We start from the raw sequence: 21,742 nt of genomic DNA, 5'->3' as shown, positions 1-21,742 counted from the left end.
CAATATTGTTAATTCAGTCGCATATGATCACATTTATAGTGCACAGTATGACTGCAGAAGTGCTTTGATTGTCTCTATGATTAACCAGCTCCTAGCAGATAGATAAACACAGCTGTCTGGTTCAGAAAGCAGTTTTTCATAAAAAGAGCCCATGAAGGTTTTAATAGCAGAAGAATATGAGGACTTTAATAGCTGAGAGTTTTAATTGCTGCTGACTGTGAGGGCTGTGTCATGTGGGAACTTTAAGACGTTCCCTCACCCCCACACAAACAACACCATTAGAGCTCGACCGCAGTTTGGTGCCCCGCTCCTGTTTTAACGAGCCCGCCCACAGACGACAGGGGCTTTTGTGAAAAAAAAAAAGAAGGAGAGGGTGGGAAGCAAGTAGTTAAGAGAAGGAAAGCAACCAGACTGCCTCCAGAACCCGGGCCCAGTGTCACGGAACGAGTGGACAGAGCGGACGGAGAGGACAGAGAGGACAGCGCGGCCTTCGTGCACACGCAGGGGGTCAGCCAGGGTCACGAGCCGCAGAGATGAAAGAGGCGGCATTTACGGCCGGCTCTCGGGGTGTTTTTGTCTCTCTTAATAAAAGCTAGAGCGGTAAGCCCGCACGTCAGCCACTTTTATTTGACATCTGCTACTCTCAGCCCAAGGAAATATTTAAAAACTGAGGAGGGGCTTTGTGGTGCAGCTTGTTCCGACTGCCGTCTGAAAAACCTGCATTTTTCACTTCCCCAGATGTGCTAGCGCTAATTTTAGCCACTTTTTGCAGACCACAAAGTTATTTGTTTGCACGGACCAAGGAAAGTGTTTCCATTTTGTCACACAGCGGTAGTGCTGTCTTCTTTATGAGGGAGTGTATTCAAAGAATATCTTTTGACACTTAGCTGCCTTTTACTGCCATTTAAAACAACGCAGTTCACCATATTAATCATTTTTGTAGTCTGTTCTTCAGTCACACCCACATTCGGTACTCCCTATTCCAGACACAATTAAGCTGCAGATACTGATGTGACTTAAACTGGGCAGCGGAACAGAGGAGAGAAAAGACAGAGAAAGACCTTGTGAAACAGAACTCCTCGTTTCTGTATTTACTGCGGTCATCAGTATTTATGGCTGTGTCTTGGGGCACTTCTCAGCCGCCCCATCCATCAGCTGGGCCGCAGAGGGCTACCTCTGGAGCCAATCCTGGCAAGGCGTGAGATCCCAGGAGCAGGGGGCGAAGGTGGGCGGGGCAGCGTGCGCCGTGAGAGGAGTGTCCGACCGGCGGCTTTGCAGAGGGCCCGTCTGGTGAGGGCCGCCCCCGGGTCCCTGGCAGAGCATCTGTCTGTGTCCAGACACCACACTGCAGCTGTCCTGCTTTGTAATTAAAGTGAGTCGGGGGTGGGGTGGTGGGGGGGGGGAGTGGCTGGGGGGGCGAGCCAGGCCCCGTGGAGCCGTCTGGGACCCAGACCCAGCCCCACCGATCATCCAGGCTGCGGGGAAGGGGAGGAGCAGCCAGTAGGAGGAGGGGCTGTCTGCACAGGGGGGAGGGGAAAAGTAAAAACCCTTCCTGTGCAGATTAGAGGCCTGTCTCTAGATGCACATCTGGACTGTAAGGTGAGCTAACGGGGCTTCCCTGAGAGGAGACAGTTGCTGACGCGCTGCCGAAATGGCCTCAAATGCTCCCTCCTGATATTAGCATCAACCTGCTCTCCATATGTTCGCCATCTATGCAGGTACTGTTGAAGGTGCAGTGTACCACTGCTATGCAGCAGGGCTGAGTTTCACCCAGCCCTTAATACCACACATCAGTGCTCCAGTGAAGTCACTTTGTGTAAGAACTCTCATCGTCTGTTTGCCATATCTTAATAAATTGCCATTGGGAGATATAACCAGTCACTGCTATTGAACTTTTTACACACTTTTCCCAATCCCTGCTGAGTGATCCTAGCAGATCCTGCACAATGTTCCCTTTGAATATGAATGTGAATGTGAGTGCTTGAAATTTAAAGCACAGATTGCACATTGTTCCAGCAACAATTAACATGGGGGAACCAATGAAAAGATCCCTCCTGGCTCTTTCCTGCATGTCTGCCTGATCAGTGCACTGTAAGAATCTGCAGAGAGGAGGAAGGGGGGAGGAGTGTGGCCTGGTCTGACCCCGAGAGACAGCCCTGAGTAATGAAGTGAGGTGTTCCAGTAGAAGGCTGGAGCCCCAAGCGGCCGCCCCAGTCTCCTGTAACACAGGTTTCCCAGCTTTTTGAGTGGTTGCCACTGGGCGTATTGGTGCCTATCCAATCAGATGTTTCCATGGGTTTGCGGCAATTGCAGCTTGTGAAGTGGAGAGGGACTCTCGCTCCTCCAAGCTTGTTCGGCTGTGGGTTCTGGTGGGAGTCCAGTGTGGCCGAGGGCTCTCCCTCATCTCACCAAATTACAGGCCCTTCAAGCAGAAGGATGACTCCGAAAAGCGGGAGGGTGTCTGGCACTCGGATGTGAGAACGGAACGTGGTCCGTTGTAGGGGCGGCTGGAGGGCATCACATGGGAAAAAGCAAATGATGAAGTCTGAAGCAATCAGCCCCTTCCCAACACCCAGTCACCCAATGAAAGCAAACGGAATCCCGGGGAGCCACAATGAACTCGGGGCCGCTGAGTAGATTTTTCTTGGCCCTGGAATCATGGGCTGCGGGAGTCACGGGCCTGTTGTTACCATCACAGCTTGAGAGATGTAAGCCATGTGAGTTGTTGAGGAGCGAGTAGGAAGTGACTTGCCTCAGCAGGAAATTCACCTTGCAAAGCTGATTCTGTGGCCATATAGAGTCGGTTTTCCCAAATAGAGCCCGTTGGTACCTCTTGGACCCCATGTGTCCCCTGTCTGGCATGTCGTGGCATGTTACCTCATGGCACAAAAATGCCGAATGCAGCATTTTGACTGGGCAGACTCCTCCCTCGTGTGTTTGCGGCTACTGCTGTTCCTCACATCGCCCGTCTGAAATGTGAAATCTCAGCTGGAATACCTGGTGAAATGAGACTCAGAACACAGTGATCGGGAGCAGAGTGCCAATGGCCAATTTGATATTCGTGCTGGAGTCCAACCTGTGGTGAAATGAGATCGAGCTCACGCATAATGACCCACCCATGATTGCGACTCTCAGAACAATGAACAGTACGGCGTGTTACAATAACTCCATGCATGAGGGGGGGGATGGAGGTTCTACCACAGGAGAAACAACAGGACTGTATATCTTTATATAAAAGGGGAAACTAATGAGCTCAAAAGAAACAGTATGAATCAGTCAAAGCGTGTACCCATGTGGCCGAGGTTCCTGCTGCAGGGATCTGGTTTATTTTCATTGTGAGAGTATCAGTGAAGGTTTGACCTTGGCCCATTAATAATGCTTCAAGGAGAAAGGGGGAACAATACGAGCCTGTGAGAGGAACCCCCCCCCCCACCTCCTCCTACGGCCGGCTGAGCTCAGCTGCGTCTGCGCAGGCTGTTTGCGCAGCCAGCCCAAGGATTGTGATGGTTCCCAGCCCCTCTAACTTTGTGAAACTCTGCCGGCAGCCCTCCCACCCCCTAAAGGACCCTGGGGCTGTGATGTGGGGCTCCTCGCTGGGGGAGGGCTTGTTTGGGTAACCTCAGTCACGGTGCGGGATGGTGTTTGGCTTTCGGAGTAGGCTGTCAGTGGGGCTGCGAGAGCCTCTTACGCGGGGGAGGAATGGTGAGGAGCTGGTGCGCAGCCAGTGAGGCAGGAGGGGGACATCGGGCACCCCCTCGGGATGGGTAGAGATCGCCCGCAAAGAGGGCCTCATCTGGACTGCCCAGCCCCCAGGCCCCCAAAAGCCCGAACACTAAAAAGGCTAAATCCCGCAATCTCACTGTTTCCGTAGCAGTGACCTACTTTGTTTAGATTTCACATCCACTTTGCAGACCTGTGTTTGTTCCTCCTGCCTTTAAGGAACGGGTCGTGTTTAACGAGATAAACGTGCGAACACTTCATTACAGCAGACGACAACGACAGTTCACGGGACGCCCGCACAAAAGGACAAGGTTGACAGATCTGTGTTGTGACACTGGCCTGCATCGTACGCGCACTGGCTCTGACATCTGGCCAGCTCGGTGACGGGGCTGGAGGTGACCTGTCACGACGGGCAACGGGGGCCCCGCTCTTCTCACGGCATCTTTCTGGAGAGCGTTGTGGCGGAGAGGAAATGACTCTGCTCGCTGTTTGTAAACAGTGGAAAATTCCCCGTTACTCCAAATTCTCAAAGTGTAAACACGGCCAGTACAGACGCTCCTTCAAGACCACCCCCCCCCCCCCCCCCCCCCAAGAAAAGCCTTCGAAGGAACTCCTCTAATTAAGTGGACTAATTTGTCATTTTCTCAGAGTATGAGCAGGGATCAGGAGCTCCCCTGTCACATGTTTGGACGACCCCGGGACGGGGCAATTAGGCGGGTGGGAGGACAGCGAGGGACGTGTCGGTCCGCAGGATTCGTCTGCTGTGCCATTAGGGCGGTTGTTCCAGCCAATTCACACCATGGCCTCGGCACTCCCATAACCCCCACACACCAGCTGTCGCCTGGGAAGGCACCCGAGCATGCTCGCGTTATCTTGTTATCTCTCGAACCCTGGGTCGACACTCCGTAGGGGACCACCTGAGAGAGAGAGAAGGAGACAGACAGGCGCATGGAAATAAACCAAGGACTGGCAAAATGGAACTAAACTGAAGAGAGGCAAAAAAGAGGTCTGTCTTGATGCCAGAGAAGGCAGAAAGTTCTATGCACTGTGCCTCAAAGGGGCTGGGGGGGGATTTCGGTGCTTGAGAGCTGTAATCTAAAGAAAGGAGGTGGTAGGAGTGGGGGTGGGTTTAGGGGGGGGGGGTTGAGCGTAGCAATAGGGGTATTTTAAATCCAAAGACCATTTGAAATCGGACACGGCTATCAATATGTGCCGGGCCCTGTAGGAAACTTCCATTCAATCTCTGCTGCAGGTTGCAGGCCTGAGCTGAGACGGAACACATGTGAACCCGGGAGGCTTTTTCACTTTTTTTTTTCCACCCGCTTGTTAGGCGCTGCGCGGCACATGCTGTTGTGTTTCAGCATTCTTGCGTGCTCTTTCTCCCCCCTCTCATTGTCTTCCTTCGGAATCTACCGCGAATCTGGCCTGGGGAGGCCTCCTGCCGAGCAAATAAACAATGATCAAAAAGGGGGTTAGGCCTCAAAGAGAGGAGCAAAATGCTTGAGGACCTCAACTGAACATGGAGTTGGGAGGAGAGGCAGAAATACTCTCCATGTGCGCTCGACCATGCGATCTCTCTCTTGCTCAAAGCCGCCCCCCCCCCCCCACCCCACCCCACCCCCCCCAGTTCACCCTTTCGCCATCTATCAGCCAAACACGCTCCACCTGTCTGTGTCTCTGATCCAGGTCTGAGCCTTGCAGGCCAGCTCTGGATCTCATATGAGTTCTAGTTTCTATCTGATTGGACCCTTTGGAATAAGCTCTAATGCATTCTATTCATTGGGAGGCCAGTAGTCACAGTCCTATTGCTCGATTAAACACAATCGTAAGGAAGAGTAGTCTGGTGACATTGTCAGTGCATCTCTGCCTTATGGTTGTGATTTGTCTCCTGCATGATATCAGGCTTGTGGCTGAAGTTTTGTGCCTGTTTCCTGTAATCTCTATTTAGTAGCATTCACACAGCAATTAAAGCCACCTTGTGCATGCATGTGTATGTGCCTTGTCTTGAGGTGTTTACATATTTGTCAACATTTCAGCTGACATGTTTATTAATCTGTGGGTATGTTTATGAGTGTATGTGTGTGTTGAATGCGCAAGAGTGTTTGCACATATATGGAAGCCTGAAACCTGTCTTTACTGCTCATTACTGTTCGTAATTTCACAGGCTGCACATTGCTGCGCTGGGAACACTGGATCGTTTCATTGCATTGTCAGTCTCGAATCCTTGACCCCAGTCTTGCTCCTGTGACAGGCAGCTGGTTTGGCTATACTCAGACCAGCATGGAGAAAGGAGCTCATTTAAACAAGCAGGCAAAAGCTATACCCGGAAACTTTGCAGCTTCTAAATACCCAAAGCCAGTGCAACAACTCCCACACTTCATAAAATGAAGGCGGATGAAAAAAAATACATGGCCATGCCCATTCTCACAATACAAGGAAGCCATTGTTTGTCTCCTAACCCCCTTTCGCACAAGCATCAGGTTTATACAGTTTTTGTAATATCACCCAAAAAAGTTCTCTGGCACAATCTGCTTTTGTCTCATTCAAATTTGATACAAAACGGAGCTGTTTATGAATAAGAATGCGGCATAACAAAATGGACCGTGCACTGTGTGTTTCACATGGGTAAGAGCAGACAAAGCCCTGCCCAGCGCCGTCTCTCTCTCCCTCTTCCTCGGCCCATGCCCCTCTGGGCCCGGTCCTCTTCCCACATTCGCCCCTGGGGTTACCTGGCGGAGAGAGGCCCCTCTGGGTCTGGGGGAGTGTATTGTCGGGGGTTTTCAGAGCGGAACTCTCCCAGGATGCCGGGGAATGAAGCGCAGCAGCGTGCCTCAAAAATAAAATCAAGCAAAATCATTTGAATAATCTTAATAAATTTTTTGGAAAGAGATTGCCTCAACCCCCGCTGCTCCTGAAGGAATGGGGCGAGTGAGAAGAGATGGGAGGACTTGTGCTTTGTGTTTTTGAAAAATAACCACTGCTTGATACATTCTTGCCTCGATGCTGTGCGGGGCGCCTGTCTCCGTTTGCCTTTTGAGTTTGTCCTGGCCGCAAAAACACGACTGGCCCGTCGGAAAGTGTGCAGGGATCTAGCGAAAGGCCGTTGGGAAAAATCCAACTGGTGGAGCCTTGTGGTGTTTCTCCTATGTCTGACTCTCCCTCCTCTTCCTCCTCAGAGTCGGGGAGCCACCTTGTGGCCCAGGAGGCCGTGAGGAAACAGGCGACTCTGCGGCGCCCACCTGCCCGCCCTGTGGACCAGCTCTCCAGTAAGACCTGCATGCCTCTGATTCTACACTCCTCTAATGTTTTTACAGTGCTTCTGCAATCCCCTACTAGTGCTCCGCTCTCCTCCAAACTCCCTCCACTGTGCACACCACACACAAAAACCAACAATACTGACACCCAGTATTGTCTACTGCCACTGTAATAACATGGTCCTGTCCCCTGTCTACCTATTTGTATTAACATTTAAATTAAACCATTTAAATATAAATGTGTGGGCTCTCATGGTAACTATTGTGTTCCTTTTCATAGGTGACACACAGTTTTAGAAAACGTTGTGCATTGCTTTTTTATTTGCCATATCCCACCACATTGGTATGTCTCTTTCTTTGCTGCTGCAGGCTGCTTGAACTGCAGTCGGATCACAGCGCTGACGAACAGGCTCAGCTCCCTGGAGGCGAAGGTACCCCTGTCTCATATAGTGTGCACCATACAACTGTGCAGAACAAGAGGCTCCCATTTATCAGAGAACTGAAACATCAGAGCTATTGTCAGCTATTGTGTTCTATGATGCTGAATATGAGTTTCCTTTTTCAGTATTAATTACATTTTCTGCAGTATTAAGCTTTCTCTCACCTCTAATTCTATGTGTTTCTCTTGGGTCTTCCAGGTCCAGCTTCTGACTGCTCCTGCCTCTACTTCTCATCGCCACCTACAGGGCAAGGGAGGAACTACAGGGGAGTCCTCTTTAATTGGAGTGCCACCTGCGAGAGGTGCACCTGGAGTCCAGGGGCCTGTGGGTAGGTATATCTTTGCCTGAGTCACTCAAATAACACTGCTTGCAGGTTTGAAGTCAACACAGCACATATACACATTATTTTAAGTGTGATAGTGAAACATGTTTCGGTCACAGCAAACATAAAAAACCTCACACCTCCCTGTCTGTCTCCATGTGCTAGCCGTCTCAAACTGCCGAGTATCTGTTCTATCCCTAACCCTGTCTGTACCGTACTTTCCCTCTCAGCCTCTCCCTCTCTCTTTCAGTCCCTTTCAGCCTTTCTCTCTGCCCAACTGGCAGACAGGCAGAGTTGTGTGGGTTTCTGGAAAGTTAACACTTCTCGGCATGAAAGTCTTCCTTCCCTGGAGCTGAGCCCAAGCCAGGCTTTAGCTAAAATTAGGGCCCTCTGCTTTGTGTTGGGCACATTCAATAGCATATCTTTTACATCCATTCAAATGTGCATGACCAAAGGGTACTCCCACATTAATTGTGCAACCCTAGTGTTGTGAAGCATGGAAATGTCTGTACGTGCTTTTTTGTACGTGCACATGATGCATATCCACTGGTGCGTGCACAACTGGTTGAATGTCTTTGCAGTGAGATGAGACAAAGTTCACTGTGTGTGTGGGTTTTCATTGAGCAGCTGAGAAAAGAAGAACAGAACTGGTGTGCTTTACAGGTCTTGGATCAGTGTGGTCAGCTGATGATGTCTTTGTCAGCAAAGGTTGCCACGGAAACCGAGTTGCTCAAGCACTGGAGGTTCTATTCGCGGAGATGAACGGGCCGAGACCCAGCAGGACGCTGATGGTGTGAGAGAGCGGGGTGTGGACCTGTGAGGGGTCTGTAGAGAGGCTCCACACATGCTGAGGCAAATGACACAGTGGCAAGGCTTTGGCCTTAAAAAGCTTGCAGATTGAATCTCTAATCTAGTGATTTCATTTTGATGACCAAGCCTGTGTTCCAATTCATTTCGGGGGTTTGCTTTTAACGGCGGCTCCTCTCTATAGACATGCTATATGGGACGGCGATTCCGCAGCTGCCTGGAACCGGCCATCCTGATACTGCGATGGTGTCCAGACCTCGCCTTGTGTGTAAATCAGCTGTGCTCAGACAACCACATCACTCCCAGCTGCAGCAGCTGGCGAGGGTATCTCAAACAATATGGGAGGCATCTGTCTCCAAGTTGGCCAAAAAAAAAAAAACAGTGTTCCGTGCTGCTGCAAGGCGATTCTGAGAGATGTAATAAGACTGTGAGATGGTCAGCCCCCTCAAAGCCAGCCTTGCCAACGCTACCCGCAACAATGGATATCAGGCTGTTCGCCGGCTAGCATGAAAAATGCTACGCATGCAGTTCTATTAGACAGATAATCCTTCTGGGCCTGTCTCCTTTGCGTTCTCCAAATCAAGCCTGCTCATTTGGCCCGCGGCTGCAGGGAGGACATGCTGGAGTCGGACACCCTCCAAAGTGGAGCAGTGTGGAGCAGATGTGGTTCCTGCGTTGTAGGCCGAAGCCAGTTTCTGAATTCAGGACTGCAAGAAGAGGGGCGGGTGTCATTATGCTTAACCTGTGCTTTTCCCTTGATGTGTAGTCAAAATGACGACTGCCACCAAAGCCACTGCCATTATACGACTTAAAGGCAGCAATTAAAGCAGACAGGTCAAATTGGAAAACACTATTTTTCTCTGTTGAGACAGCTGGTGCTGAGATACACCGACTTGATTTTACAAGTAACAGTGCGCTTGAATTTAGTCTGTAATAGATTGTTAAGGGATTATTTCCTGTAGGCTGGCCTTCATTAACGTTATAGTGCAAACCTGTCAGTGATTCCTAATACTGAGCAGAATTTAAGCGGTCTGAAATGATTGCTGGCATTTTTACAGGGCATTGGGCACAGGTTTCTTCTGACCTCATCTTCTTGAAAACACTCGGTCCAGTGTCTTACTCACTCTTTTGGCTTGTAAATAGGAAGGGCTCCCCAGGTCCTACTTTCTAAAAGTGTTTATTTCTTGTGCAGGTCCACAGGGTGAGAGGGGGAAAGACGGTACCCCTGGGAGAGATGGTGAGCTGGTGGGGGCATTTCAGTACATTGGGTGGGCTTGTTGGCTCCGCAGCCACTGGCATTATTGCATTCTTTGGTCAGAGCATAGACTGATATGAAAACCAGCTTTGACTTGACTGTGACTGGATTGTGACCCAGTTTTGCTCTCCCTCCAGGCAAGGCTGGTTCCAGGGGTCTTCCAGGTCCCAGCGGGCCAAAGGGTGACACCGGGATGAGGGGCCCCTCGGGTGCACCAGGATCAAGGGGAATTCCAGGACCAGCAGGTAAACAATCTTGTTTCCACTCAGCTGGACCACCTTTCCCGATGAGGGTTCCATGTGCTACATCACTTTTTTCTCTGTTTTGCGTGCATGTCGTCTGAGCAATACAGACTGTGTGTGTGTCACAGACATTTACAGAGCGATAACCAGCCTAAACAAAAGGTGTGTGTCATTTCCCGAATGTCTGTTCGTCTGGTGGGAAGGACAGGCCAAATTTAGCACCGGAAACTGAACCACAGTATCCTATAAAGAAACAGCATGGGAGGATTCTATAGTATGGCATGGCCATACACACACCCATGAATATTATATACTGGACATACAAGACACATTTTCCTACCAGAAAACTACAGCAAGGTTTCAAGCTGCCTTTCCATACATCAGGGGAAAGTTAAAGAAAGAGAAGTGGATGAACCCAGCTTTAATTCCCCAATTTTGGATGCAAACCGAGAGAAAATACAAAATCCCCAAGCCGTCATAACTTGGTATTATTGCTGCAGGCAGCGATACCTCATTGTAACAGAACGTGGAGTGACCCCTACTACTCCCTGACCCCTGCTCTGTTCCTGCTGCTGGGTAAATGAGATTTTGAGCAAAGTAAATTACAACCACTTTCTGAGAACGGCCATGTGAATCCAATCTGAAGTGAACATGAGCTATGTATACACGGCCCAAGGCCTTATTTCTTCCATATGTATGCAACTTTATTGATTTTTTTTCCGAAAATCTATTATTACATATGTATTCATGGAGCAGACCGCATATCCCAAAGGCTGTTTCCTTCAGATGCTCATTTTTTTTCTTCCTATGTTTGTAACAGAAAAGCAAACAAAAAATGTATTTGATCTTGCGCAAACTTCCAATAAGCCATATTTGAAACCGAAGTCAAACAGCTTCTATTTTATGTGGCCAAACATCCAACCAAAGAGCGTTGGTGAAGGGAGGGGGTAACAAAAGCGGACATTACTGTAAAAGAAAACTCATAAAGGCACGGGAGGCTGAGTCGCGCTCTGAGGGCCGTGACTTTCCGCAGGGATGCGGCCGAAAATTCGGGGAAGAGCTGGGAGATTGCTCCCCAGTTGTGCTGTTTTTTCCCTGAGTCAGCCCAGTGAAGGGACGTGTGTTTCCTGAGCCAGGAAGCCAGGGCTCTCCCCCCGTCGGCACTGTGCTCACTGGCCGGCAGCTGCCCCAGGACCCCATGTCCTGCCCACTGCGTCACCTTTCTTTTACCTGGGTAAAAATACGCTGGCCTGCCGCTCCCTTCCCAGCCTGCTGACCTGGAGACTCAGGACAGAGGATAAGGCACAACCGGACATCCAGCGAGAACAGAACACACTCACACACACACACTCTTGAACTGTTAACCTAGAGACCTTCCAAACGTATTTCTGTTCTGCATGCTCACAGTGTGATAGTTGTACAACTATAGTTGTACATATCCATAGCCTGCACTCAGGTACACTTTATCTCATGCTCATTGTGCAATAGCTGTATATAATACAGTGCAATAGTTGTCTATAACTAATTGTTGTACATACCCACAGCCTCTGTATCTGTTCATATTTATTTTTATATACTTCATTCATTTCATCCTTAATCCATTCCAGTCCTCCACTACTGTTGTAGAACTACTGTTGGATGGTATTTGTTGTTGTCACCTTGACGTTGTATGAAAGCACTACAAGAGACATTGGAACCAGAGTCAAGTTCCTCCTATGTGTAAAAGCATACTTAGCCAATAAAGTCTGATTCTGATTCTGACAACATTCTCAAGTTAGTGAAAAAATGCATTATAATAATGTGTTAGCCCTGTATCAAATCAAGAGATACATTTTGGCGTCGTGGATTATACTTGGATTTTGCCAAGTATAAGTGCTTGACATGGTTCATTTGCATTACACCACCACTTCAAATTGTTGTTGCATAGAAAGGAAGATGGATAGAAATAGATCTGGGGGGGGGGGATCTGCTGTGGATAGCATTACCTCAGAGGAGCGTAAACAATGATGTCAGCGGTCGGGGTGAAGCGGTTTGTTTGGGCTCCTCCGCATGGCGCCCCACCTCCAGCGGAGCTCCCCCGACTGCTGCGCTGCGTTAAGTTTTTAATTGAAATTAGCGGCTGACAGGAAGGGAAGGGGTTTCGCCGCGAGCGAACAGGCCGGGGCCTGGTGTGCAGCGTCGCGCGTAAATCACAGCCCCCGTCACAGGGAGGATGCAGGCTACATTTAATTTACTGCACGCCAGTGCCGCTAATGCCCCTCACCGTTGAGCAGTGTTTATTTGAGCTTTCCCAGCTCTCCCTTTGAGCTCGCGGCCATTAAGCTCTCTCCTCCTGTTAATTACACCAGAACGGGAGTCTCTCAGCCTCCTCCCCTCACGCGCTATTGATATTAGCGAGCCCCAGAGAGCTGCCAAGAAGCGAAACCAAATACACAGCGCTGCTCTTTCTCTCTCCCTCTCCCTGATTCTTCTCTAATATTTGGGAGGTGCCACCCCCCCCCCCCCCCCCCCCCCCGCCCCTTCCAGCCCCCTCCCATCTGGGTTTTCCATCTCTGCCTTGTTAAAGCCTGGCGCACCACACGCTGCGAAACCTGAGACTTCGTCCGTTCTGTTTAGACTGCACCTCGCTTTATTGAATAGCACTGGGCTGTTCTACAGTTGTCAGTCTGCAAAAAGCAAAGAACAAAAAAAAAAAGAAATCAGTTTATTATTGTGTTATACGGTTATGTTTGTTGGTACAGCTGCTGTGTTTGTTACATGATTTATTGTATTATGTGGTCAGAATTGTGTCATTGTTAAATAGCATCACATATATCTTCGTTGTGCTTGTTTTAATTACTGTTCCAGATCATGGTGTCCAATCAAGGATTGTAATATGTAACCTATTAGCATTGGTGTAATTTGTGACTTGTTGATTATCTCCTACAGGACCCCAGGGTCCGCCAGGTCTCCCAGGGGAGAGAGGTCTACCAGGCCTTCCTGGCCCCCCCGGGCCCCCAGGACCCCCAGCCCCCGCCAGTGCCCGTATTCCAGACTTTGGATTGCCTCCAGACCGAGGTAGGACAGCCAGCCATGGATGTCATTGTACATCCATAGTAAAACATATCTGGCAACCATGATCTGTCATGGTCGATGTGTGTATTTCCTCTGTCCAAGCCCAAGTATGAAAACGTACTCGTATCCATTTATTGGGTCTATATAGTTGCACAAGAAAAGCCAGTAATTAAGCCTCAGGTCATGACTCGTCACCTGCCTGCCCCCCCATGAAGAAAGGTCCTCTCTACAGTGCCGCGCAACAGCAGCTCAGCAGATGTTTACACTGCGAGAAAGGAGACCATCCCCAGCGGTGCTAATCCTGAGGGAGCGTCCATCCCTGTCAGACCATCTCCTCACAATAGGTGGTCTCTTGGTCCGGGACAAAGAGCAGGAAATGACCTCATGTCTCACTGAGTCATGAGTGGGCACCTCCTGGGATGGACCCACAGACAAAGGCTTTGGAGGGACATGGGCCTGAGGGCTTATGGACCATGCCTGTCAACTGGGTGGTCTCCCTGATGTCACTGCTTTGGCAGGGGTGGGCCGAAGCCCCGCTGGCGAACAGCAGTTACTATGTAAAGCAGGAAAAGTAAATCAATACGAATCCTCATCACCGTGTTAATAAAGTAACTAAAAACCCTCACGCCACTGTGTGCGACTACCGCAAAAATGTTGTTCCACCGAAAAGAAAATTGAAAAGAATATTTTTCTCTGCGGGGGACGACTACAGTGCTGGTTTTGTTGAGGGCAGTTCGATGTTTTTATCTGTGTGCGCACGGAGTAAGGAGGTGGCTCAATAAGCCCTGCTGTGCAAGTAGAACAGAGTCAGGTCTCCTTTCTAACCGTGAACTCAATCCAGGAGCCTCAGGAAGAGAAATGGAATGGAGAAATCTGATGTTCTCAGTCAGCTTATTTTATTATTTTTTTTCTTTGCGAGGATCATTCCCACCCCTCTCCCTCCTGCATGGAGGGAGATGAAGGTCTCATGCTTGGTGGAGGAACAAAGGCTAGACTGACACTTCACATGCTGGGAAAGGACCTGTCCGTCGATAGGGCCGCTGACGTCACTCAAACGCTTCCAGATGTGCCGAGCCCCAACAGCTGCAGAGGGGTGCGAGGGCTCATCCAGGCCTGGGGAGCGGGGATTGGGGTGGGGTGGGGTGGTTTAGTGGGTAGGCTTTGGTTTTTGGTGTCTGGGCTAGGAGTGGACACCTCTGAGAGGAGAAAGCAGACAGCGCCTGCAGGTGTTTTGGTGACAGGGAGAGGGAGTGCAGGCAGGCGGGGGCGGGGGGGTCAGGGTGTGGGAAGGAGATGCCATTGAACTCCTGACTCAGAAACCCTGAACTCTTTCAACTTGAAAGTTATGCAGCTGAATTAGGGGTCTGCACCCAGCTTCCTGTGGAAAACATTGCCCTTCCCGTCTGGGGATGAGTGTTTCCCGTGGCGAGGCAGGGTTGACCCCCCCCCCCCCCCCCCCCCCCCACCTCACCTGCAGAGAGGAAGAGTTACAGGACGAGGAGGGGCGGCTGGGAATCCAGCTCTGGCAAACCTGTACACGTGGGCCTTTTTCTTGGGGGGGGGGGGATGTACTGTCTGTGGGAGTTTTAAGAATGGCAGCAAGTGGGAATGTGAGTGTTGTAGAGTCTGGAAATGGGCATGCTCATGAGTGCCTGTATGCAACAGTCCACTTATAGCTCTTGAGTTTAAAAAGTAACTTATGGTAAATGAGTTGGTGATTGTCATCTGTGTCCCCAGAAACATAAATGACATACTTGGGTGGAATTCAGGAACAATTGACCGAACATTAAAATGTGGGCCCTAAAATAATGCATTTCTGTCTCAGAGCTGTAGCTGCCCACACTGCAGCTTGGGTCTGCTGGAAGTGAATCGTTATGAGTGAACAAAGCAGCACTTGTGAAGGCTGGTGCACTTCACTACTCTGTTCTGTCAGTCTCCAGCTCCCAACCAGGAGTGGCACTGCATCTCGGAAGTTCCAGGATCTCTGTTAACGCATCCCATACCTCGGTGTCCTGCTCCAAATCCTGTTTTTTCCCTTTTACCCCTGGGCCTCCTCTTCTGTTCCTGCCTAAACTCCCACCCTGTGTCCCCACCCCAGCCCCTGCCCCTGCCCTGGCTCCTGTCCCTGCCCCAACTCCTGCCCTGTACCCCTGGCCCTAGTCTCTGCCCCTGTCCCAAATGGCTCCTGTTCCTGCCCCATGCCCCTACTCCTGCCCCTGCTCCTATTCTTGTTCTGCACCCCCGCCACTATCCTGGATCCTGCTCCAACACTGTGGGTCCCATGGAGTGTGAGGGAGAGTACAGCAGAGATAACACTGCAACAGCACAGATGCAGAAAGAGAGAGCCTTTGTTGCAGAGAGTAATCTGGAGAGGGGGAGTATTGTAGACAGAGGGGGAGAGAGATGGCAAAGAAGAGAGAGTGAGTGTTAAGGAGGGAGAGTGTTCCAGAGGCTGAGAGAAAGAGGGAGAGAGAGAGAGAGACAGCGGCTAAATGTCATCTTTCCTCAAGGGCTATAGTTAGCAGCATGGGGCAAGGATCAGGAGGAGTTTGGCAGCTGGAGGATGTGTCCTGCTGACAGGCTTTATCTCCCTCCTCTTCCCTCAGAGACGCTCCATCAGCTGGGCGTCATATTTTAGACAGAGCTCCCTGTCAGCCCAACCCGAACGAGCCCTGCGCACTTCCCCTTTCTCCCCTCTCTCTCTCTCTCTACCCCTCACTCGTTTGCCGTTGAGATCAAACGGGCTTTATCGACAGACAGTACAAAGCCGTGCGAAAGTAGGCACGAAATGTGCTGCAATGTAGATCACTTTAAAAATATAAATGAAAGTAAGAATGTAAAGTGGAGTGGGGAACTTTAAACACAACACCGTTCATACAGTAATGAGTAACTCTATATCAATATTCAATATTCTCATCTTTTGATGTTGCTCAATGTATATTTCATATACAATGTATATATTGTATATGAAATGTATATATTCTAATATAAGTAGCTCTTGGCTGATATTTCTGTTTGAGTTCCATCTTTTTGATTCCGGTCGACATCCGCTTTAGGGGAGGAATGTAGACAAAAATGTATAATTAATTATTTTGAACTTTTTGTAGCTGTGGAATATAATGTCAGCTGAATGTTTTGTTGAAAATGGTGTCATCTGGTGGTGAAATTGAGTAGTGCGCATTTGTTGCAGTTTCTTATTCCTATTACAATGTTCTGACTTAGTGTGTTTCCTTCCCCAATTAGGTCAGGGTAGAGACCCCCTCCTTTCCAACACCTTCCTGGACTCACAAGGGGTTCCTGTGAAAGGGCCACAGGGGCCCCCCGGACCCCCCGGACCTGTCGGTTAGTCTGTCCGTCTGTTTTTCTGTCTAGTTCTGCTGGTATCTATCAGCATTCAGTTTTTCATTCTTATTCGGTGTAGAGGAACCCTTTACATGAGTTTTGAAGCTAGACAGATTGATGGACTGTACCTTCTTTTCATCATTAGTTATTGCAGGGTCCACAGGAAGAAAAATGAACCAAAAATGGAGATTTAAGACCATGCCTTCATTATTTTGTCTCTGGTCATCCAGGTCCACCAGGTCCCGCAGGCCCAGTGGGACCACCTGGCCCACCAGGACTGAATGTAAGTTTGGGAAGGTTGGGGTAAGTGGGGGGTATAGTGGGAAGGGGAAAGTGGGCTGAACAGGGGAGTCTGCATATTTGGACATAAGACATTTTATAACAGAGGGTTAAGCGCAATGCGGTATGACAGCCACAGGACGGTTCTTTGCCACGGTGCACCCTGGAACCACAGCACCCTGTGTGACTGTGTCTCTGTCTGCAGGGAAAACCCGGAGCTCCTGGGATCCGGGGCCCAGTGGGCCCCAAAGGGGAGCGAGGGGAGAGAGTAAGTACCGTCGGCTGATCACAGACAGTCTCCCTGCAGCCCTGTGCCAGCGCCTGAGCAGTTCCCTTAAACGCAACTTTGACTTTGCAGGGTCCTCTGGGATATCCAGGAGAGAGGGGATTCAGAGGAGAGCCGGTAAGTTAACCGTCTCTGACACTTCAGGAGTCTGGGCAAGGTCTGCACTGGAACCAGACCAACTGTATCACCGAACACCTGGGTTGTAACTGGACTGTGGTTGATTGCATCATGAGGGATTTGACTTTGTCGAAATGTAGAAGGATCTCAAATTTTGCATGAATGTAAGTCGAGGTCTGATTTTATTACATATCACCTCAAACTCCACGTACAGAGAGACACTGTAGTGTTCCTGAAAATACCATTGGATGTGCTGTCAATATTCAGTTTGTGTACGTTATAAAATGTGCATGTGTGCTACAGCCTGCTTAGTGTACAGTTGCCTCACTCTACTCTGTGTCTCCCAGGGTGAACCAGGACCAAAAGGGGAGCCAGGGGAGAAAGGACTGCCGGTAAGCCTGCCTGAGCGGAGCCCCAGGCGCCTTTTCTGTCAAAACTACGATTTATGACATCACACACCTACGGAGTGCAGGGGGGACCCATCACCCCAAAACATAAGAGGGGAATCCCAGTCAGCTCTGAGTACACTCCAATTGTCTCTTCATTATACAATGAGTTTGTCTGTATTCATGAGTTTTTTCTTTCGCTTCTTTCTTATGCGCTAGAAAATAATGGACGTAAGGAAACTTCAATGCTAATGTCTCCACAGTGCCTGATTATTGTCATGTCCATATGTCCAGCATCCTGTATCGTGTTTAAAATTTTCATGTTGGTGATTGAAGCATTTTGCATTGGAAAGATAGGGCTAGGTCCAGATAATATTATTGGAGCATCCATAGGAAATTTAAATGGCTAAAGACTTTCCAGACTTATGTGGATGAAAATAGGATCTTGGCTCCTGTTTGCCTTACATAAATTAATATGAAGATGCATCTCTGAAGGTACAGTTGAAGGTCAGCCAAAAATCTCCTCTGGAAACTCCACCACTGTCTGTTGTCCTTGAAACTCAGCATTGTCCTCTGAAATTGCTGAGTCTGGACAGCTTTTTGAAGCAATTTGCTGTATAAAAAAATCATTGATGATACTCTGAATCATTGTTTCGTACTTGCATGAAATTGCAGTCTTGTGGTAATGTCTGAATTTGAGATTCCAAAAGTATGAATGTTGTTGTATACTTGTTGGTGTCAATGTTTTTGTTGTGATGATTGTTGGTCCTTAGGGCCGCTGTTGACTGCTGCCCTAAAAAACCACTGTCCTGTCTGACCCTAAAGCTGTCTGGCTCCCTCTGCAAGCAGCTGTCTCCATGGCTACCATTCACAGTCACATTCCCAGCCTCTGCACTTGGCATATACTTCCACAAACATTCATATACGCCTACTTGTATACACATTCACTCAGACACATTCATATATATACTGTAGATGATTGTAATATAACAGGTGGGGGTCAAAAATAATTCCATGTAAAAAACATACAAAAAAAAAAAACATTTTTTACTTGGCTGTGGGTGTTTATCAATTTTCAAAATAACTAAATATGTGTAGCTGTTTAATTGTATATTTGACCTATTTGATGGTGCATGTAAGTAGCCTTTACCCAGTGCTAAATTCCCACTGACATAAGCAGAAATGGCACCACCCATTGGAAGAACTTGGTATTGTCAGTAAACATCATAAACCATGGTCAGAGATGAGATTATAGAGCTCCACATTGCTGTTGGCCATCCCCCTTTGACTCGTGTGGAACCTATATGCCAAATGCTTCATGTGTATTTATTGTGGGGACAGTGGTGGCAGGTTGGTGGTGGGGTCTTGGGTGGGGAGGGGTGCATATGTGAATGGATACAGCTATCCTCCAGTGTCCCACAATGCACGGCTGCATGGTTCCATCATAAACCACTGTGCTGCTTGGAATGTTTTTGCTGCAGACTCACTGTAGCTTGCATAGTAATTAACTGGGCCTGTATATGTCAGTAACAGAGACAATTGGGTCAAGTGCCAGTTTGATTTCAAAAAAGATTTTCACTTTCCTCTAAGCTTTGTAAAGTTTGGTGTTTTTTACAACCTGTCATTGTTTCAGATTTTCATAATTTCACGGCTGCAGATAAGACTTCAGTAGATGACATTCAATTAAATGAATTGCAGAAATAAAGCACTGAAAGCATTCCTCTCATAAATGTAAAAGCGAAAGCAATCTTGACAGCAAAAAAAGATCTAAGAGAGCCTGTTTAGTCTGTATTCAAAATTCATATTAACTCAAGCATGTTTCACTGTACAATAGGTGAAACACCGAGTTTTACAGCACTTTACAGATGCAGATTCCAGTTCAGATAACAGTGTCAATGACCAATTGATCATTTAAAATCAAGAAATGTTCCATTCAGCTGGCCAATAGTGGAATAGCATGTATTTAAAAATAAACAGATAGAGCTTATCTATTACTGATATCTTTGCTCAGATTTGAAGCTTAAATGCTTTGTACTGGCCTCACTTGTTCTGTTGTCTCTGTAACTGACCCCTCACTACCCTCTTTTTTGAATAATACTGTCTTCTTCTCCAGGGGATGGGGAAAAGCCAGCCCTGCTCCTGCCACTGTGGGCAGCTATTGGTCTGCAGGACACACCTTGTGGATCTTTCAGTGGTCCGCAAATACCCTGGTTACACTTTGAAACAGCAGCCGCTAGTGAAAAAAAAAGAAAAGAAAAAAAAAACGGGATACAGATCCCACTGAGGAAACCCTTACTTTTCTCCTTAGTCTCCTCCAAGTTCTGATTCTCAACACAAATCCTTATCTGTAACCCAGTTCCTACTTCCCACTCGAATCCTAATCCTAACATTAACTGCTGCACCTGCAGTGATCGTCTGAACTTCCATTAGGAGGAGACTCAGGGGTGATGCACAGTGTATCCATGTATTCATTTATTGAACATTAGCGGCCCCTGGTGTTTGAAAGTGTGGTCAACCATGTCACGCACCACAGTCTCAAATATTAGCAGACTCCTTCTGCTCTCTAACCATTAACCTCCCTGGTCACCTTTCTAACTGGTCTTATTGTCTGAATGGTTATTGCGCTGTGACATTTGACTCATTTTGTCCTTTGAAATCAAAGGGAATGGTTCATAAAGGCAAAAAGCCACTTAATTAGAAGAGATTCTTAAGTCACAAAATGTGATCTGCTGAAGATCACAATACAAATACAGGCTTGTATCCATATTAAATAATTCAATAGAGCAGATCTTTCTGAAAAGAATGAGAACACACTTATGTCAGATCAACATTATTGGCTTTGTTTTGTGCACATCCCTTTGTTAGAGACAGTTGAGCAGCTATCGTGAGCAAGGCCTATTATTGGGAGTCTAGCACTCTCAGCATCCTACAATCACACTGTTTGAAGACCTCTATCTAATCTGAAGAGATAAGATAATGCAAGAATTAATATATTTTACATATAACATTAATGATGTCACAATCTTGAAAACAAAGACACAACTTCACAGTCCTCTGTCACAAGGTTGCATAACTACATAACAACAAATGATAGTTATGGAATCTGGCAAATCTCACACCTGCTTTGGGAGACAAGTGAAGGATTCTCCAACTCAGTAAAACCAAAAAGCCTGCTGGTCGTGTAGCTGCCCAGCCTGATTCTCTCCAGTTGCCTGCCCTGATATGAGACCGTTACTCTTTGAGAGGGGATGCAGATGGTGTGACATTGCATTTGATTTCAGTGTTGTTTCCTCCTGAGCCTTGAGCGGTCTGTGATGTGCATGCCGTTTGCCCGGCCTGGTCTTGCAGCATGGCCAGAGAGAGACAGAGGGGGAGGGAGGGAAACGGGTGGGTCAGGGTGGGGCCCGGGCTGGTTTTAACCCTCTAACTGCCAGAACGGAGGGGAGACAGAGAGGGTGCACCTTGGCGAGCGCTTCTTTGGCTGTGCCCCATACCTTGACGGCTGTATCTATTTTCACAGGGGGACGGGATACACCAAATCCGAGAGGCGCTGAAGATCTTAGCCGAGAGGGTTTTAATCCTCGAGACTATGATCGGTATTCATGGTGAGTAGGGGGGGCAGCGTGCAGGTTTAGGCAGGGGTCAGGCGGGGCGGGGTTTTTCGCCCCCTACTCCCCAGGCAGGGGGGAGGGCACTTGGCGGCCCTAGGACCAGGGGCATGCTGCTCCTCCCTCCCCCTTGTCACTGTTCTCGATTTCTGATAGGACGTTAGCTTGCAGATGTTCCGAGACATGCAGGCTGACCTGGAGCTTCTGGCTCGCAGGGTGACGCTGCTGGAAGCCATCATCTGGCCAGGTAACCCCACTCTCCTCAGGTCCTGCTCTCTGCCCTTCCTTGCCATTACTTCCTGGGTCAACTGAGGTGACCTTAGCCTTTGGTTGTATGAGCTGAACAAACCCGTGTACAAAGTGGTAAAGATGGTGTCCTTGGCTCTTCTGTGCTTTGTCTATGGCCCAGGGGCCAGTGGGCCCTCCAACAGCCTTCTCAGCTTCTCACAGCTTCTCACCAACTTGTGAGCCAATGCTTTGCCATGTAAAATCTCAGTTATATTACTGACCACATTCTTATTGAATTGTTTGCACCAAGTAACAAATGTTTCAAATAATAATGTGAATAACACATACTTCTTATATTACCTTAAAGCTATAGGACAGGTTAACTTTTGGCTGGCATGCAAA

General features: G+C 48.5%; 1 protein-coding gene across 3 annotated transcripts in view; it reads left to right on the top strand.

The window, feature by feature from the left end:
* Window positions 1-21,742, top strand: part of emid1 (EMI domain containing 1) — a 62,019-nt gene that overhangs the window by 38,583 nt on the left and 1,694 nt on the right. Inside the window, exons 4-16 of one of the 3 annotated variants that reach the window (XR_005004925.1) lie at window positions 6,897-6,986; window positions 7,344-7,405; window positions 7,613-7,742; window positions 9,736-9,780; window positions 9,936-10,043; window positions 12,969-13,097; window positions 16,338-16,436; window positions 16,667-16,719; window positions 16,921-16,983; window positions 17,074-17,118; window positions 17,466-17,510; window positions 17,724-17,735; window positions 21,025-21,359. Coding sequence is in view for 2 of the 3 variants with exons in the window: in XM_036527010.1 (XP_036382903.1) it covers window positions 6,897-6,986; window positions 7,344-7,405; window positions 7,613-7,742; window positions 9,736-9,780; window positions 9,936-10,043; window positions 12,969-13,097; window positions 16,338-16,436; window positions 16,667-16,719; window positions 16,921-16,983; window positions 17,074-17,118; window positions 17,466-17,510; window positions 17,724-17,735; window positions 21,025-21,109 (966 nt within the window). In the remaining variant the exon portion in view is untranslated. The remainder of the gene's footprint in view (window positions 1-6,896; window positions 6,987-7,343; window positions 7,406-7,612; window positions 7,743-9,735; window positions 9,781-9,935; window positions 10,044-12,968; window positions 13,098-16,337; window positions 16,437-16,666; window positions 16,720-16,920; window positions 16,984-17,073; window positions 17,119-17,465; window positions 17,511-17,723; window positions 17,736-21,024; window positions 21,360-21,742) is intronic. The other 2 variants (XM_036527010.1, XM_036527011.1) reach the window with 2 other exon arrangements.

The sequence above is a fragment of the Megalops cyprinoides genome, chromosome 4 (genome assembly GCF_013368585.1).
Source record: "Megalops cyprinoides isolate fMegCyp1 chromosome 4, fMegCyp1.pri, whole genome shotgun sequence".
Classification (NCBI taxonomy): domain Eukaryota; kingdom Metazoa; phylum Chordata; class Actinopteri; order Elopiformes; family Megalopidae; genus Megalops; species Megalops cyprinoides.
This window is presented reverse-complemented; position numbering and strand designations above follow the sequence as displayed.